Consider the following 19,382-nt stretch of genomic DNA (forward strand, 5'->3'; position numbering starts at 1 on the left):
GTTTGTGATCAATTCCAAAGTACTGCTTTTCTCCAAAGCTGAAACAGGCATAGGAGCAGGAAGGGTTATTCATGGCTGGCTAATGTCTTTTTTTATTTGCCAGTGTCCAAAACCTCATGCAGACTGCAGTATGACCAGGACTGGTGCTACCACTAGGAAAACTAGGAAGCTGCCTAGGGCGCACTGCTGACTAGGGTGCCCGGCCACTGGCTTTCCTACTTTTCTCTCTGCAGCAAGTAACTAAGTCTCAGCATCAGCAGCGGTGGAGGACTGTGTCTGTGTCCTGACTCCTGAATGAATGGAAGCAAGCAAACATTCATTGATGGGCGCTGGTAGGTTGCATTGATGAGTGCTGGTAGGCTGCATTTGATAGCTGCTAGTGAGACTACATTTATGGGCGCTGATAGGCTGCATTGATGGGTGCTGATAGACTGCATTTATGGGCACTGATAGGCTGCATTGATAGGTGCTGGTGAGACTGAATTTGATGGGCACTTCATTAAAAAGGTGGGGTATACATGGGCAGAGAAAGGGGGTGGAGTCAGGGGTGGAGCCAATGGGGGGTGGCAAAATTGGGTTTTCCCTAGGGTGTCAAAAATCCTTGCACCAGCCCTGAGTATGACACTATTATCTCAGATTTGGTTACTCCTGTGTCCTTTCAAGAACTTCAAGAGTTGGATTTTTATGGTAAGCACAAAATCATTATTTTCTTTGCTGCCTTGTACACACCTAGCGAGCATGAAGCAAGTCTGAGAAAAGTCAGAGATCCTTATTTCTGTACTTGTTATGGGTCGCTGTCAAAGCATCAATATGAGACAACCAGACCACTAGTGTTTTCTGAGTAAGAAATCGGCAATGGCATCCCCAAGATTTTTCCCTCAATTCTTGTGCCACTAGACACAACAGGAACTGAATGAAACTCTCAACCTTTGGTGTTGCAAGGATAGATGTAGCAACTCACTTCTGGCCCCAGTTGGACAATTTTTTTCACCTTGTTGTGCCCTAACTCCCTCAAACTCCCTCAATGTGAACTCATCAAGCAGAGTGCACCCTTGGGCTATGCTACATGAAAAATCTGCTCAGGGAAGCTACGGGCCAGACACTCCCATATGCAATATGTTATTTATGTGGTCTGTTTTCACTTGACCAAGCTTGGAGAAGGATCCTCTTGCCTAGTTTGTAGCTTACCTGTCCTGCTTTTGAAATTAACTGGGCACCTTCTTCTTGTTGGGCCCACGGTAAATGCAGAAGATAGAGTATCTGGCCTGTTATATTTCCTGTATTAGGCCATTTTACAGCTTTGACTTTGGGGCCACTGGTTCCTGTGCCACTGATAGGACGGCTTTCTCCACTATGAAATTCTCACAACCTTCTATTTCAGTGACAAATGTCACTGCCGAGATTTCCCTTTGCCTTTGGGAATATTCAAAGAACAGTTCTTATTCGTAAACGCAGAAACATATAGCAACCTATCTGAGTTAGTACCATTGATTTCTATGGTGATTCCATTCTCTTGTAGGTACAGATTTCTTGTCTGCAGTATAATATTAGTTATGCCCAGGGCAGCAGCTCCAGAAACAGGTAAGCAGTGCCTGGCATAATGATGAGCTGCATTGTCAGTGCCCAAGAATCAATCGATCAGTGGTAAGTATTCTAATAGACAGGGCATCTGGGGAGGAGGCCTCGGGGAGACAGGAGTGTGAAATGTGCTTTACCTAACAGCTAATATAGCCACATGCTAAGGACATTTTGTAGTATAATTCTGTGAAGTGCACTGCCTAAATGTTAAGTAGAATTAGCTGTATTATCCTTCTCTTTTGTAGGGTGTTTGGCTTTCCTCCACATTATACTGACATTGGCATGATGAAGCGTAACTCCCGGATGAAACTTCTTGGAAGGGCCTGGAGTGTCCCTGTCATACGCCATCTCTTTGCCCCCCTTAAGGAGTATTTTGCCAGCAGATGAAGATGACACATGAAACAATCATGAAACAAGAGTTTTAAGAGTTGAAAATAATGACTTTTAAATACTTTTTAAAAAATGTTTTGTTTTGTTTTGATTGTAATATAAACATTTCAGCAAACAGTAAAATTAAACATATTTAAGCATTTGCTTGTATATTTGTAATCCACAAAGTATATGGTGCATCCCAGGTGTAAAATAGCAGGTTACTCCCTAATTAGCCCATGTGTTTTAAAGTGGTTGTAAACCCTTACAACACACTTTGACCTACAGGTAAGCCTAGATTAGTAGACAGCGGCGTGCAGGCGCACTGAGCGCGGCATCGTCAACGATGAAGATTGCGCGTGTGTCGGCTCCCGTGCGCATGCACGGGAGTGACGTCATCACGGCTTCGTCAGTAGCAGCTAATAGCATGGATGGTGTAGGAAAACATTAGAAACCACCATGGAACTGAAAGTGATGTCAAGCCCAGGGAAAATCCATTACCTAGCTAATGTGTTTCAGAGTACCAATCATCTCCTTTATCAAACCTGATGGGCCATGAATGGTGATGCTTGTACTTATAGGAGAAGGACTCATGGAGCTCATGATGGTGTGGGCCACACCAGCACTAGAGGAAAGGCAGAGGTTCTGCCCGGCTGCATGACTGTCATGTACCTGGGTGTATTTGAACCAGGATTTTCCTGCTCCCACAGCTGCAGTCTTGCTTGTTGGGCCACAGAGGAGCACTGGAGTTATGGCTATGTTCTCTTAGTTTGATGCATTACTTTGGACTCACTAGCCGCCCCTGCTGCCAGCTGTGGACAAGCTACAATCAAAGCAGCCCATAAATAGCAGCACTTCCTATCTCTCGGTGCCTGTTTGTGTGGACTAGCTCCCTGGGTGTTGTGACTGTTTTGTGACTCTGAATACCGTATATGAACTTCTGCCTGAATTCCTGTCTAGCCTGCGATTTTGTACTTCACTTCCAGCTCGTGTATGACCTTTGCCTGCCTGACCACTCTCTGGATTTTGATCGTGTACCGCTTTGCCTGATCTGTTGCCAACCTGATCTGCCAAAGTTTTTGCCTGAATCCTCAGCGCACAAGCTCCACTTCGGACACTACCGATCACAGGTACCTTACATTACAAATGGGCCACAATGGCAGGGGACTCTGCTGAGATTGTTAAGGCGATTTCATGTCAGAAACAATTAATTGGGGCTCATGAACAGCATCTTTTCTTCCCTGGACGCTAAGTTAGATGAACTTTGTATTATGCTTAAATCTTGCTTGCCTGGTCCTTCTGCAACGGTCCAGACACCTGCTCTAATCCAACCCACCTCTTCTGTACCACCCAAGCTTCCCCTGCCTGAAAAATTTGGTGGTGATACTGATGCGGACTGCAGAGGCTTTTTAATTGTTTGCCGTTTGCATTTCCGCAACAACCCTGGGACTTTTAACACTTCGACTGCCAAAGTGACTTTTGTAATTTCCTTGTTAAAGGGGAAGGCCCTGGCCTGGGTCTCTCCTTATCTGGAACGCAATGATCCTGTGCTGCTAGATTCTGACAAATTTATGGCTTCTCACCAGACTGTATTTGGCAAGCAAGATAGAGCTTCTGCAGCTGCAGTACTCACTTTTGGACATATAACAAGGTACCAGTTCTGTGCACAATATGCTATTACATTTCGTACCCTGGCTGCTGAGACTACTTGAGACTCTAGGGCATTATGTGCAGCCTTCCAAAAAAGGTCTTACAGATCGCATCAAGGATGAGTTAGTGTATAAGGATTCCCCAGAAGACCTTGAGAAATTCATAGAGCTGTGTGTTCATTTGGATGTCTGGTATCATGAAAGGTGCCAAGAGAGACTTAGAACTCGCAAGTTTCCTAGGCCAGTTTACCGTTTGGCCCCTAACTTCCAAGTACCACCTCAGCCAGAACCTGAAATCTCACTTGAACCCCAGTCACCTGTGGAACCCATGGAAGTAAGCCGTCTCCACCTGAGTCGGAGAAAAAAAGGAGGCGTGCATTGGGCCTATGCCTGTACTGTGGACATTTGTTATCTGTCTGCCATTCCTGTCCAGTAAAAGACAGGGTCTAACCAGTGTTGGAGGAGCTGGGTTAGACCTTACAGGTGTAGGGCCGGTACTCCTGAAGAGTACGTGCTATGTCTGTAAATTTCATTTTTCCCAAGACTATAGTTGAGTCCTGGGGTTATTTGCTCTAAATTGTGGTTTTGCCATCAGTTTGGCTGGACTGTACTAATGTTCTGTCTGGTCATAGGTGTAGGTAGCACATTTGACAGGCATTGGAATGCAGTTGGATGCATTTAGTACCAATCTCTCTCTCTGAGCCCATCAGTGGGTGCGTTGTCTCGCTGTGTATTCTGGGAGAGGGTACTTAAGGTGCTGAAGTCACGTCGTTCTGGGTTCTGGTCCAGAAGTATGTTCTGACTCCATGGTCCTGGTCCTCCTGACCAGCCCCCAGAGGCCCTCATGGCCTGGGGAGCGGATCCATCCGTTTCTGAGTCTCAGAACTGGCTAGTCCGAGGCACAGTAACTGGAAGGAGGATTCTAAAGTGGTCCGGTGCAGTCTCGGGTTTTGGAGAGGCCCAGCAACTCGTCATGCAACCAAGGGAGGACTTTTCGGAAGAGGGCCACGCACAAGGCTGGCTGCTTGGTAAGAGCCTAGATGCTGAGCTGTATGGACACTAATTGAATCCACATTTCTTACGGTATTGCCAGACTGTCTGCAAGATACTGATACTGTAAGAAAGTTCCTATTTTCATCCTTTGCTTACAACTAAGTTCCTGTGAGACTTTCTGTGTTCATCCAAACTTTGCAATCAAGTCTGTGGCAGATACTTTGCTAAGTTTGAGTAATTTGTCGGCTGCTAAATCCATAAACCAGGATTTATCTGACAGTGGAAATATCCAGTTGCGAGTGACTATTCCCTGGATTACCTGTCCTAGACAGAGACATTTATTACGTGTCAGCAGTTTCCAAAGAGCCTGAGCTTCCATACCTATACTCTCTATTCCCAACTGAGAGACTGTGTTTCTGTTCAACGTTTTAAGCAAATAAATATTGCTAAAGGAATTCAAGTGTCGGTCTCTGCAGTTATTGGGCTACCAACCTCGGGAACCCCTAGACAAGAACGGCGAGTTACAAGGCGGAGGAGGTAAACGGTAAGCCCAAGAAAACCAGCCGCTCCTTCGGAGGTCAGTGCTACACAGGTATATCCTTCAAGACCAGGCTTGCCGTTCCCGCAATTATCCATTATCCATAAACTTGTCTCCTGTGAGGCTTTTGTGGATCCTGGAGCTGCTTTTGCTAAAGAAAATAAAATCCAATTTTTTCCAAAGTTTAGACCCCTGAACATCACCACCCTGAATGGACAACCCTTGGGAGATGGCATTGTAAAATTTAAGACTACGACTATCACCCTTCAGGTAAGTGTACTCCACAAAGAGGAAGTTGTCTTGTTTCTTATTGATTCCCCACTTCTGCTGTTATCCTTGGTTACCCATGGTTACAACAACATAACCCTTCTTTTGATTGGGAAAATGGAGAACTAACCTCTTGGGGGTGGTTCTGTCATCGAAACTGTCTCAACCCCATGAGTTTGCAGATGTATTTTGCAAGCAAAAGGCAGAGGTTCTACCTCCACATTGTTCTTTTTATTGCACAATTAATTTGGTTCCTGGAGCACCTCTTCCCAAAGGAAGGACCTATCCCCTGTCTTTGCCTGAACAAGAATCCATGGAGGAATATGTGAAAAACAACTTGGAAAAGGATTTTTTATCTGACCCTCTTCTTCTCCAGTAGGGGCAGGTTTTTTCTTTGTTGAAAAAAAAGATGAGGGTCTTCGACCATGCATAGATTATCGAGGGTTAAATTAAATCACTGTAAAAGACCCCTACCCTTTGCCTCTCCTTCTTGAACTGTTTGATGTACTTAAAGGATCTGTTATCTTCTCTAAACTGGACCTGGAGGGGCTTATAATCTGATTTGAATTAAAGACGGAGACAAGTGGAAGACAGCATTCAACACTTGTGAGGGACATTTGGGTTGCGTAATGCCCTTACTGTCTTTTTTTTATTTATTTATTTTTTTTGGATGTGATTTTTTTTTTAAATATAATCTTTATTTTCTTTTTAAGCAAATATCTATTACAAAAGAGTTCATTCAGTTTTTACATAAATCAATACAAAAATAAAAAGGTAAGCATCACCTTACGTGTAGTTACATTTTAGTAAAGTATAACCTTATTCTAATCAATCCAGCATGTTATGCATATCAATAGCTTTATTCTACCCCTTCCCACCCCCCCATCCCCCACCCTATACCCTGCTATTGTTTATTGGACACCCATTGGGTACCTCTTTTATTCCCCTCCGGGTCTGGAGACTCCTGGGGGGGGGGGGAATGAGGGGAGGAAAGGGGTAACCCACAGGGGGGCACATGAAAACAAAAAATGAAAAAGAGACAAAAAAAAAAACAACACAGAGGTGACCAACGGGGTTCAGAAAAAGAAAGACTCGGTCAATCATATAAATGGTATCCTTTATCAAACAGGGGGTATACCAGGTCCCAAACAATTTTCCCACTGGTTCCAATATATGTGGGACACTCATGGGGCTGGAGCTGGGAGTCTTTGTTTTTATAAATCCGAAAGGTATATACATATTTTGTGGCTCGATCACACAATTTATTAAATTTCAACCCATACCTTGCTTTCTTGTTATATACTGCTTGAAGTGCAGTTGGCCAGTAAAATGTATAAGGAATTCGTCCACACAAATGTTTTGATCTGGGATAAATACTTCAGCAAATCACTGGGAAAAATAATTTATATGGGGTGTATTTTTAACAATTTGTCATTAAAATGTAGGAAACTCATAATGATGTTGTAGCGTGTCCTGGACATGACAGTGGAATACATTGGCATGTGGTGGATGGGGTGGGTGGACCAGTAGGCATGGAGTTGGTTCTTGTTTGTAAGCCCTATATTGAACATAAGGCCTAAAAAACATTTAAATACGCCCAGTGTGAGACGTTGCCACTGGAACGTGTGAACATGGTGTGGGCAAATTGGAGTTGGCAGCAATAAATTGCTCTGCATACAGATTGGTTTGCTCCACCATATTCTGCGATAAATCTTGTGGGAAAAATAATTAAAAATAATCCAATTCTGAAAAATGTGTACTTGTCAGGGCTGGCTTAGCCCTTGCTCCTCTGGGCTGGCCGCTCAGCTGTCGGCTAATTGCCAGCTCTCTTCTCTTTCCACAGTTACCAGCTGTTCCCGATGATGCTCGCCTGACCTGCCTATTTAAAGCCTTCCAGCTCACTCTTTCCTTTGCCTTCGCGTTGGTCACATCACTAGGAACCATCTCCTTCTGTTTGTTTCTAGACTGGCTTGCTGACATCCCTCCTGGCTTCTATCCTGCTTGCAGTTGCTTTCCTTGGATCCCTGACTTCTGGACTGGCTGATTACCCGATCTGGTTTATGAACTTTGGACTGGCTGACTACCCGATCTGGCTACTGTACTCTGGCTATACTTGACTACGCTTTTTTCTATTTACCTTTTTATTTTTATTAATAAACAAGTGTGATTTGATTGTACTTCTGTCTCTGTCTGTTTCATAGTTCCTGACAGTACTGTTGGGTTGCACACCTGGCTGTGTGGTAAAAGGGGGATTATAGCAGACCCTGAGCTGGCAGGCAACCATAAGAGGTTTGCCAGGGCATCAGGAAGGTAGGATTGGGCCTGGATTCTTCGGGTTGGGTGTGTAATTCCAGTAATGGTACTGGGCTCCTCTTTCTGGGGTCTGGCACCGCTGGTGGTAGGCAGGTCTTCTGATCTTGGTCCTGATCTTGGTTCTGATCTCCTTATTCTTTTAGGAGGGATGGTTTCCTCCGCTGACTTGGACTCTTATCCATTAACCTCCACTGGCTCGTATTCTGAACCAAAATTGGATGATGAGAGCTCCCCGCTGCTCTCAACATCTGACAACATAAGCATGGCATATGCCTCCTCGAGTGTGTAAACCCTTTGAGACATGATGGTGGTACTAGTGGTGAGCCTGTGTAGATATACCGATAGCAGTATTAGTGGTGGTACTGGCGGCGGGCCTGTGTGGCAGTACCAATGGCGGTACTAGTGGTGGTGCCGATGGAGGTACTAGTGGCGGTGCCGATGGAGGTACTAGTGGCGGGCCTGTTTGGTGGTACTGATGTTGGTACTAGTGATGGGCCTGTGTATATATACTGATGGTGGTATTAGTGGCGATACCGATGGTGGTACTAGTGAACCTGTGTGGTGGTACAGATGGCGGTACTGGTGGTGGTACAGATGGCGGTACTGGTGGGGGGCCTGTGTGTCGGTACCAATGGTGGTACTGGCGGCGGGCCTGTGTGGTGGTACTGATGGCGGTACTAGTGGTGCGCCTGTGTGGCGTTACCGATGGTATGGGTGGCGATACTGGTGGTGGTTCCAATGGCAGTACTGGTGGCTGGCCTGTGACAGATGGGCTGTGACAGATGGGGTGTGTGACAGATTGGCGGTGTGACAGATCCAGGTGGACAGAACTTCTGATAGGTCCTCTTTATTGGGGGGGCCATGCTGTGCACAGTACAGTACATCAGATCGACACCGATTTCACTCAATAATCCCTGCTCTCTCCTCATGATTGGTGTGTGAGGACAGAGCAGGGATCAGATATTAACTATAACACAAAAAAGTGAAAACACAGTCCTTTATCCACTTTCTCAGCGCTATGGAGCTTGTAAATCATAAAATCATATAAACATTTCAGTAATTCCAGTAATCACTGTGATTCCAATAATTAGCAGCCACTTATAAATACATAAAAACTGTACACCAAAAAAATAGTAACATGTGTACTGGTACCTCAGTGTGTACCTCTAAATACTATGGCAGTGCTACTGTCATTACTTATCATGACTATCTTTCATACGATAATAACATATGAGAAGAATGAAATGACAGATGGTGATAAAAAGTCCAAAAGACACACATGGTGATCCTAATGTGGTAATGCAGAAGTGCACCTTACACCAAAATCCTCAAGCTCTGCAGCACACTCCCCTTAGGGGTTCTCACTCACCAAAAAGTAAAAAACATCAAGCCTTAAGATGTTTTAAATGGCCGTCATCTGCATCCTGGAGAGGGTCAGGGCTGTCTATCATCTCCAATAGGTACTTGGATAAAGAACGATGCTTCAAATAGCGTAATTCCGTTTTGATCCTTTATTATTACCAATGACAAACCCCAATAAAATCTGAGAGTGTAATAATTCTTATAACATCCTCGAACAGCAGCATTACTCCCATCACAGGAAAACATGACACACTCAAACACAAGGGAAGACAGTGTCCACTGCTTACTTTTGGTTGTCTTTTCCTGGCTGTGGAATGCAAACGTCACTTCTGGTTGCCGTAAGGGCATCACAGTATTTATGTCAACAGACTGCAGCATAAATTAACCATCCGAGTGCCATATTGCCCCAATCTACAAAGGTACACATAGCTGGCCATCAATACGTTACTCGGGAACTAGTATGCAGTCTGCTGAAACCTTTATATGACATAAATATTTATTCAATACAGAGTGGGGCATATCTCTGCTCAAACTGGTACATTTGATCATAAATCATAGTATATCTACATTGTTATAAAATTCATAAAAAAAGCATTTCTATGTGCTTCCTAATGGTACATTAAATCCGATAAATCCATAATACATCTACCACAATATAAAATCACATAATTGATAGTACATTATATATAAATGAAATACATTTTTTTATATATATTAATCTATAGATTAATCCTAAATCAAGAACATAATGTCTAAATTAAGAATAAAACTTAAAGTTTAAAATATGAGCTAATCTCAATAGTCACTGATAAAGCAATTTATGCCTAACTCCACTCTTTTGGAGTGTGTCAATTAACAAAATCCCGTGAATTTTGTATTTGGAGAGTTCCCAAACCATCTTCAATCGCAGAAGATGGTGGACTGAGGAACAAGTCACCGTTCAATCCTCCCAAATACGGCTGCACATCATTTGGAAGTATTTAAAGGGTTGGTGTTACGAGACTTGGAAAAAGTGGCCGCTAAGAAAGGCATCAATTGCAGGTACAACAGAAAGGAATAGAGATGCTAGAAGATAGGAATGATGTGATAATTAGACCAGCGGACAAAGGGGGTGGGTTGGTCATTTTATCTAAAGCGTTCAACAATAATCAACTAGCGGAAATGCTGTCTGATGTAGATGCCTATACAAAATTAGATAATGATCCTACCTCACAATACTGTAAAGAGCTGGAGGCACTGATGGAACATGGCTATCAAACACACATTTTAATTAGGAAAGAGAAAAAATACCTTGCCCCTAGCAGTACTCACATTCCTACTATTTACACCCTCCCCAAAATACACAAGGACCCCCAAAATCCTCCTGCTAGGTCCATTGTCAACGGTATTTGGTCTATCACATCAAGGCTGGGATAATATTTAGTTCAATTCCTTCAAAAAAGAATTATAGTAACTGAAGCTTACCTCAAGGATACAAAAAAATCTATTACAACTTCTTCAAGAGGTTAAATTAACTGAGAGAGGTGAGATTTTTTTGGTTACTTCTGACGTGTCGTTGCTGTATATTGTAAGACAGCATGATGTGTTGTGTTATTAGCCCTTAATTGGGCATTGAGCCAAAGAAAGGCTTGCCTCACTGTCAAAAAAATTTCTTACGTGATGCCCTAGAATTTTGCCTCTCCCACAATTACTTTTGGTTCAACAATCTATTTTCTTCCCAAGAGAAAGGTGTAGCTATGGGTGCGAAATTCGTGCCCAGTATAGCAAATGTATTTATGGGGGAAGGGGAAAATAAATATGTTTTTGGAAAGAAAGGAGATGAGCTACTGTTTTATAGACGATATATTGATGATTTAATGTTTATATGGGCAGGACCAGAATCATATTTAATTGGCTATCTGGAATATTTGAACAGTAAAATTAACGAGTCAATGAAGTAAGGACGAAATAAATTTCTTAGATGTTAATATATATAGAGTTATTGATATATTAGAAACCAAAATGTGGGGGGCATGACCAGCTGCGGATGTGAGTGAGGATGAGAGGAGCTTGGGAGTGAGTGTGTGGTGCTGTTCTCCCACCCTGCTCCACCCACCACCATGCTGTGTTGAGTGAGCTACCTCCCCTCCTTGGCCACTGGACTTTTCTGCCAGGACACCTGACAAGTGGTGCACTTTCAGAGGCCTTTAGGATTCTCTATCTACGTGGAGCAGCTGTTTCTCACCTTCTCCTTGGTCTCCCCCCCCGCCCCCCCCGCTGGTGGCTTGGTGTGGGAGCCGCTGTGCTGCTGGACGTGAGGAAGGGAGAGGAACCAAGGATCTTGTGAGATTTGAGATTTCAGGTGGTGACCTGATCTGGAGGGTGAGTGTGGACATTGTGCTGCCGCTCTTCCGCTGTAGATAAGAGGCGTTTTTTTTTTGTTGCTATTCCCTGCTACTGCCTGAGCGGAGGAGCTGATCCTTGGATTCCCTACTGCGCTCCCTGACTATACCTGATTATATCTTGCATGGGGATGAAATAAAAATGCCCCCCCTCTCCATGGAGAAGCGGTGAGGAACGAGGTTATCATTACTCATTTGGCTGCCTTCCTATTTCTTCTTGAGATCTTAAAAGTGGTATTGTATTATGTACTGTGTGTACCATGTGTACTATGTTGATGCATGGGATTCTTATTGCCACTGCTATCTGGACTGTTTAGAATGAACACTTGCCTTTATGCCTATGCTCACATGTTTATTGCCCCATTCTGCTGAAATAATTGAGTTGCTGCAATAGTAAACAAAGGTGGACTGTTTGCGCCTTTTTTTTTCTTTCCTCATAGCAAGATAATCAAACCGTAAGCGAACTTAAGTACAATCTTTTGTGAACTTTCCCTGCAAGGTTTTTTTTTTTTACGCCAGCAAGAGATATATTCAATTTTTTAAGATAGCCATGTCTAGGAAAAGACTGCCTGAGGAGCATCTACCCCATGAGGGGTTACAAGTCACTCGCTCTTCAAAAGATAACACTAACCAGATGGCTTCTGTTGCAGCCACTAAATTGGAACGATATGCTCACTCAGCGTCTGTCTCACCCACCAAACTGGGCTCCCAGCAAGTATCACAAAATAAAGAGCAGAAAAATCCTTCTGTGGACAGAAAGAGCCAAGGGCTTGGTAAAATATTAACTGCTAGTGTAAATATGGAAGCAACCCCCACACCACTACCTATATACCTCCGTCTATTGAGTTGGAGGGGGAACCCACACTACAAGAGATACTGAATGCGATTAAGGAATGTAAAGATTAAATTTCCAGTTTTGACAGCCAGTTAAGATGTATTAAGGAGGAGCTACTTTCTATGAAACAAGATCTGAGCAAAACTGTACTAAGAACTTACGAGCTTTAAGAACGTGTAAGCTTGTTGAAGGATGAGTTGAGACCAGTGAAGCGTGAAATCGAACTACTTAAAGACACAATAAATATTCAAATTGCTAAGCTTGACGAGTTGGAAAATAGGAATCATAGAAACAATATCAGGGTGATAGGCCTCCCTGAGCGTAGCGAGGGTCCCAATTTAATAACCTTCTTGGAGGGATGGTTCTGGGAGATTTTTGGGGGTTCTTTTAGTCCCTTATTTGCAATAGAACAAGCACATCGAACTCCCTCAAAAGTCCATCATACGGGGGATCGTTCTAGGCCGATAGTAATGAGAATTCTCAACTATTGTGATAAAGTGACTTTGTTGCGAAGGGCCAGGGAGGTGGGTGATATTAGATTTGAGGGGGCCAGGGTCTCCCTCTATCCTGATTTTTCGCTGGATCTCCAGAAACGTAGAGCTGAATTCATTCTAGTTAAGCGTAGTATGATTAAGTATAAGATAAATTATGCCCTCTTGTATCTGGCTTATTTAAGGGTCTCAGCAGTCGGTAGGACTTTTTTTTTTAATTCACAGACGGAGGCAGTACAATGGCTAGAAGAAAACAAGAAGGATCTGTAAACCTATATAATTGGGACATTTGTTGTGATAAATATGTGATTATTTATACTTTGTAGGGTTTATATGAAGGGTAGGGGTATTGAACAAAATATATTTTATAGATTTGCACGATTATTTCATGTATAATAGGAGTAGGGGGGGTTGAATAGCAATGGGTGGGGTTTCAAAAAAATTAAAATAAATGTATGCTGGTATGTGTGTAAGGGAGCAGTTAAGCTCCCTATTTTTGGCTCAATTTATGCTTAGTACACAAAAAATTATATGTATAAGTGGTGGGAGGGATTTAAGAAGGTCACGGTGCACCCCTATGGGGAAGCCCTGAGGGGCAAGAAGGGAGGGAGATGGGAGGGAGATGGGAGGGTGGGAGGTTGCAGGATTAGGGGATAAGAGGGATAGGGCGGGTGGGGCTGAAGATAACGAACAGGCACTAGTAGTCACGAGAGTAAATTTTCACTTCTTGCAAGGAGTTATGAGGGGGAATCACATATATGGGGGAAAACACTTAAGACAAGGAGGAGAGATTGGTATATTTGTGAATTTGAGGAAAAGGAAAAAAATATATATATATTTTTTTGTTATGCCCGATTATATTTCTATAAGACTGGATGCAGGTAAAGGTACTTAGTGTAAAGTCATGGAATGTTCGAGGTCTGGGAGATCCGGGTAAGAGATCCATAGTGCTGTCATCGCTGGAGGGAAAAGGACCCGGACTATTATGCCTACAGGAGACACACTTAGCCAGCGAAACGGTCCCGCTGCTCCGTAACTGGAAATTCCAGACCCAATTCCACTCGGTATTTTCATTTTATTCAAGAGGGGTGAGTATCCTGATCAATAGAGAAATCTTGTTTTCTTGCTACAAGAGCTGTATAGATACTATGGGTCGGTATATTTTTTTTACATTGCTTAATTGAAAATAAACCATACGTGACGTGATAGCAAATATTTATGTTCCACCCCAATTTAAACTTGAGATCTTACATGAATTGACATAATTTTTAATAGATAAACCCAGAATCCCAGTGATAGCAATAGGGGATTTTAATGAAGTCTTGGATAGGTCCCTCGATAGATTTCCACCAGTAAATTGCCCAGTGGCTGCGGAGGAGAGTAGATTGGCTCGTTTCCTGCATGAAGTGGGGCTATGTGACTTGTGTGGCGTGCACGGCATCCATTGGAAAGACAATATTCCTGTTTCTCAACTTCCTTTCTCACCCTGTCTAGACTTGATATGGCTTTAGTCAATAGTGAGGCCTTGGATTTAATAGGTAATATAGAATATGGTCCCAGGGGGATACCTGACCACTCTCCTCTAACACTGACGGTTACTACTGGGAAAAAGTTTCATTTTAGAGAATGGAAAATTGACCCCTCATGGCTGGAGATTATAGACAGCCCTGAAGGACTAATGACTGGACTAAAAGAGTTTATAAGAATCAACACTGGTATGGCGTTGGCGGGAGTGGTCTGGGACTCTTTAAAAGCCTTTCTCAAGGGGCTTCTTATCCAGCAAATTGCAAGAACTAAGGCTAAGATGAAGGAATGGGAGGAGGAAGTTAAAAAGGCAGTGACGCTGGCGGAACAACAGTATATTATCAATCCAAATCCGGCCACTCAGAAAGTCTATAAAATGACCACAAGGAGAAGAATGTAAAACAAGCGTATATTCCAGCGCCAATTTAACTTTGAAGGAGAGAAAGTGGGCCGTATGTTGTCCCTGGTCAGAGCAAATACTCCCCCTCAAAGGTTCTGGCGGCTAGGACCCTGCAGTGTGCGATTTCCTCCGACCCTACGATATAATAAACATATTTAGACAATATTATAGCTCTTTATATAAATCCCAGAAGGGGGTGGGAGGGAAAAAACTGTAGCTTTTTTTTCAAACATAAAGATACCAACTTTACCAGTAGATGAATGCTTGCTTATGGAGGCCCCAAATACCCTTTAAGAGCTGCGTGGTTCTGTGGCTGGGATGTCTAATTTAAATTCACCAGGCCCTGATGGGTTACCAATTGAAATATATAAACGGTATGGCGAGATCCTATTACCAGAATTGTTGAAGACATTGAGTCAGGCTCTATTTGTTCGGATTTTGCCTTCCTCGATGTCGGAAGCTACCATAGTGGTTATCCCTAAGGAAGGAAGGGATCCCATGGACCCCTCCTCATATCGCCGGATTTCGCTACTATGCACGGAAGTAAAAATCCTGGCAAAAATATTGGCAGCACGTCTAAACAGATGTATCCATAAGCTCATTCATTCCGGCCAGTCAGGATTCCTTCCAAATAGGTATACTAGTATTAATATACAAAGAACTTATTTGAATATTCAGATTCCAGTGGATAATAGCGGCTCCAGGGCCATTGTGGCCCTGGATGCAGCTAAGGCGTTTGATAGCCTTGAGTGGGATTATCTGTTTGAAGTGTTTGCAAGATTTGGGTTTGGACCAAAGTTTATTAATTGGGTAAAATTACTTTATACCAATCCAAGAGCGAAAATTAAAATTAACAATGAGTATTCTGAAGTTTTTCAACTGGAACGAGGAACGAGACAAGAGTTCCCCCTGTCTCCTTTACTCTTTGCTCTTGCAATAGAGCCGCTGGCAATTGAAACTAGAGCCAATTGGATATACAGGGATTTAGGAGGGGAGTAGAGGAGGATAAGATAGCACTGTTTGCCGACGATGTGCTGTTTTTCCTAGGAGATGTCCAAACCTTGTTAAAAGCAGTGATAATGGTTGGAAAATTCGGTCAAATGTCTGGACTGGTCATCAATTGGGATAAATCGGCACTGCTTCTGTTAGATGCCCGAGCTAGCGATATACCATACGATATTCCCAACCTAAAGGTGGTAGAAAAATTGAAGTACTTGGGGGTATGGATTGCGAGGGATGTAAACCTGTATCTTAGGGACAACTTAGCCCCTCTTTTACTAAAGTTGAAACATAAGGCAGAAATCTTGGGCCGCCTCCCCCTTTTGGTGGCAGGACGTAACCTGGTCAAGATGATATGGCTGCCCCAAATTTTATATCTCCTCCATAATGCCCCACTATGGATATGCCTGAAGTGGTTTAAGAGAATAGAATCTCTATTTAGAGATCTAATGCGGAGAAGAGGCCAGTCCAGGATTTGTTTGCAGACGTTGCAGCTGCCTCTGGAGGAGGGAGGATGGTGGTTCCACATTCTAGACTTTATTACTTGGCGTCCCAGCTGCAGCACCTAGCAGGAGGAGGAGTATTAAATGGGGGTAATCCCAATGGTAGGCTGATGATGATAGGATTTCCCCATAGTACACTCATTGAGGCCCTAGAGGCAAATTCCTTTGCCATACGCTGTCCAAACGATAGACCAAATTGTTAAACTCTGGCAAACAACGAAGGCCATTTTAGGATATCAGGGGATATCAGAATTAGCTCCCCTATGGGACAATAGGAACCTGGTTGAACTAGCCAAAATTTAAAGAGCTAGGGAATGGGAGAATCAAGGGATAAATCGCCTGCGTCAATTATTCGTAGGTAATGTTATTAAATAATTTGCTAATTTGAAACAGGAATTCAATCTAATAGCTCGTTTTATAAATACTTCCAAGTCAGGCATGCAGTCCAAACTCAATTTGGATCCCAAATAGTACAGTGGACCCAAACTCCTGATTTGACACAAATAATGTCTATGGGGTTGACTAAGGGAGTAATCTCTTGAATGTATGCTAGGCTTTGGGATAGAATGATAGATCGGGGAGGCCCGATTAAGAACAAGAAGAAATGGAACTGTGATGTGGGGCCATTGTCTATGGTGGAATGGGACCAGATTCTAAAACAGGGAATGCTTGTCTCTATTCCCCCCAGAGAGTATTGCATCTTTATTTTATTTATCGAGTATACTACACCCCTAAGAATATGTTTAGACTGGGATGGTGGGACAATGACCAGTGTCCCAGATGTGGGTCACCTGGAGATTTTATCCATATGCTTTGGAAGTGCCCAAAGCTATTTAGATACTGGATGAACATTATAGATGAGATCAATAAAACTTTTAAGATAACATTAGAAATGACGGTCAAGTCTTACCTCCTGGGTTTATTTGAGGGGTGTAATATCCCGAAAGATACTCTTGAACCTGTTTTAAGATGCTTATTCCAAGCAAGAAAGCTAATCGCCCAACAATGGCAATGTTGAGACTTGTTGGCGAGTATAAAATCAACAGTTGGTAACGAGAGAATGTTTTTTATTAAACAGGGTAACAATAATAAGTTTACAAGAATGTGGGGACCTTGGTTGGGGAAACTGGGGCTCCCCCTTAGGCTGAGACGAGGCCTTAGTATTAGTCATAAATATTAAACTTACCTCTTTTATTTGAAATTCACTTGAAGTCTTTTTCCCTTTTTTTTTTTCTTTCCCTCTCTCCTTGCTACTTCCTCTCACTCTCCCCCACAAGTCTATTAATAACATGTGAATAAATCCACCTGAGCGGGGGGAACACGAGAGGAAAACGAGGCACAAATTAGGTGTACAATAACATGATGTTGAGATAGTGAGGGGGAGGGGATGGAGGGAGGGTTGAAAAATTAGGGTAAGGGGTGAGGGAGGGTAATATTATACATATAATACATTGAATAGCACCATATAGATCCACTTTGATAATACCGAGGAATCTGCTTGAGTTGATGCTTTTGTTCTCCTTTCTTCTTTTGTAAAAATGTTTTGATACCCTTACTGTAATACATGTTTGTATTAATATCTAAAGAAAAATAAAGAGTATAAAAAAAGGGGAAAAAAAAAAGAAACCAAAATGTATTTTAAACCAACTGATCGCAATAGTTTTTTGCCTCTTCAAAGTGGCCATCGGCCTTTATGGTTAAGGAACATCTCTAAGGGCCAAATAATGTGTGTAAAAAGAAATTGCTCAACAGTTGATGACTTTTTTGCCCAGTTCGAAGTGCTAAAAGACAGATTCATAGAGAAGGGCTATAACCATCAGCGATTGGATATAATTTTTGATGAGAAAAAGACCATCCCTCATGAGGAATGTCTGAAAGATACAACATCAGTGAAGATCAATACAAATCATGAGTGGGGCTTCATTTCTTCATGTCAATCACAGTATAAGGAAATGTAATCTATTTTTAAGGCCCATTGGCATATTTTATGTCTAGATTAAACCCTTAAAACTGTACTGCCCTCGATACCCAAATTCATCTATCAAAAGGCTCCTAGTGTTGGTGATAGGGTAGTAAAAATTGTTCTTCACAATCCCAGGCCATCCCAGGCCATCCTCGTTTTGGGATAGGGATGGCTTCTTTGCATGCTGAAAGTGCAGGGGATGTAGAGAGGTCTCTGTGCCTATGAGAGGCCTAGATAGGTTTACATCAACCTCCAATAACAAAAAATTTGTGATTAAGGAATTTATAATATGTAACATAACACATGTAGTGTATGTTTTGGAATTCCCCTGTGGGCTGATGTATGTAGGCCACACTAAGAGGCCTCTGAGGATCCCCATTGCAGAACACATACAGAATATAGAATTGGGTTTTAAAGATCATAATGTGTTGCTACACTTCGAATTATATCATAATTAGGACCCTTCTGGCCTGAAATGTTGGGGTGTAGATCATGTAAACCAGTGTGGAGAGGTTCTAATATGGTTAGGAACTCTCCAAACGTGAAACTCCCTGGATTTTTTTAATTGACACACTCACTCCAAAAGGGTTAAATGTGGAGTTAGACATAAATTGTTTTATCAGCGACTATAGAGATTTGCTCATATTTGAAACTTAAAGTTTTATTCTTCATTTAGACATCATGTTCTTGACTTAAGATTAATCTATATATTTCTTAATATATAAAAAAAGTAATATAATGTGCTATGAATTATGTGATTTTATATTGTGGTAGATGTATTATGGATTTAATGTACCATTAGGAAGCAAATGGAAATGCTTTTTTTTATGAATAATATAATGTAGATGTACTATGATTTTATGATCAAATGTACCAGTTTGAGCAGAGATATGCCACACTCTGTATTAAATAAATATATATGTCATATAAAGGTTTCAGCAGACTGCATACTAGTTCCCGAGTAGCATATTGATGACCGGCTATGTGCACCTTTATAGATTGGGGCATTATGGCACTCGGATGGTTAATTTATGCTGCAGTCTGTTGACATACATACCGGGACACCGCACCGTAAGCCCTTGTACACACGGTTGGAGAATCCATTGGAATGTGTCCTATCGGACCGTGTTGTCGGATAATCCGACTGTGTGTGGTATGCACCGGACTGTTTCCGTCGGAATACCCGTCAGACCAAATTTTCCAACTTGCTGGAAATA

The 19,382-nt window shown here is 42.4% G+C and overlaps 1 protein-coding gene across 5 annotated transcripts in view; it reads left to right on the forward strand.

Moving 5' to 3' along the window:
* The window catches only part of LOC143989098 (DNA (cytosine-5)-methyltransferase 3A-like), a 137,143-nt gene extending 135,035 nt beyond the window's left edge, over window positions 1-2,108 (forward strand). For 4 of the 5 annotated variants that reach the window (XM_077489118.1, XM_077489119.1, XM_077489120.1 and 1 more), the window contains one exon: window positions 1,824-2,108. In XM_077489118.1, the coding sequence (XP_077345244.1) occupies window positions 1,824-1,965 (142 nt within the window). In that variant the 3' untranslated portion in view covers window positions 1,966-2,108. The remainder of the gene's footprint in view (window positions 1-1,823) is intronic. The other variant, XR_013276971.1, reaches the window with a different exon arrangement.
* The last annotated feature ends 17,274 nt before the right edge of the window (window positions 2,109-19,382 follow it).

This window comes from Lithobates pipiens, unplaced genomic scaffold, assembly GCF_037356315.1.
Source record: "Lithobates pipiens isolate NorthernLeopardFrog02 unplaced genomic scaffold, aLitPip1_a1.2 Scaffold_18, whole genome shotgun sequence".
Taxonomy (NCBI): domain Eukaryota; kingdom Metazoa; phylum Chordata; class Amphibia; order Anura; family Ranidae; genus Lithobates; species Lithobates pipiens.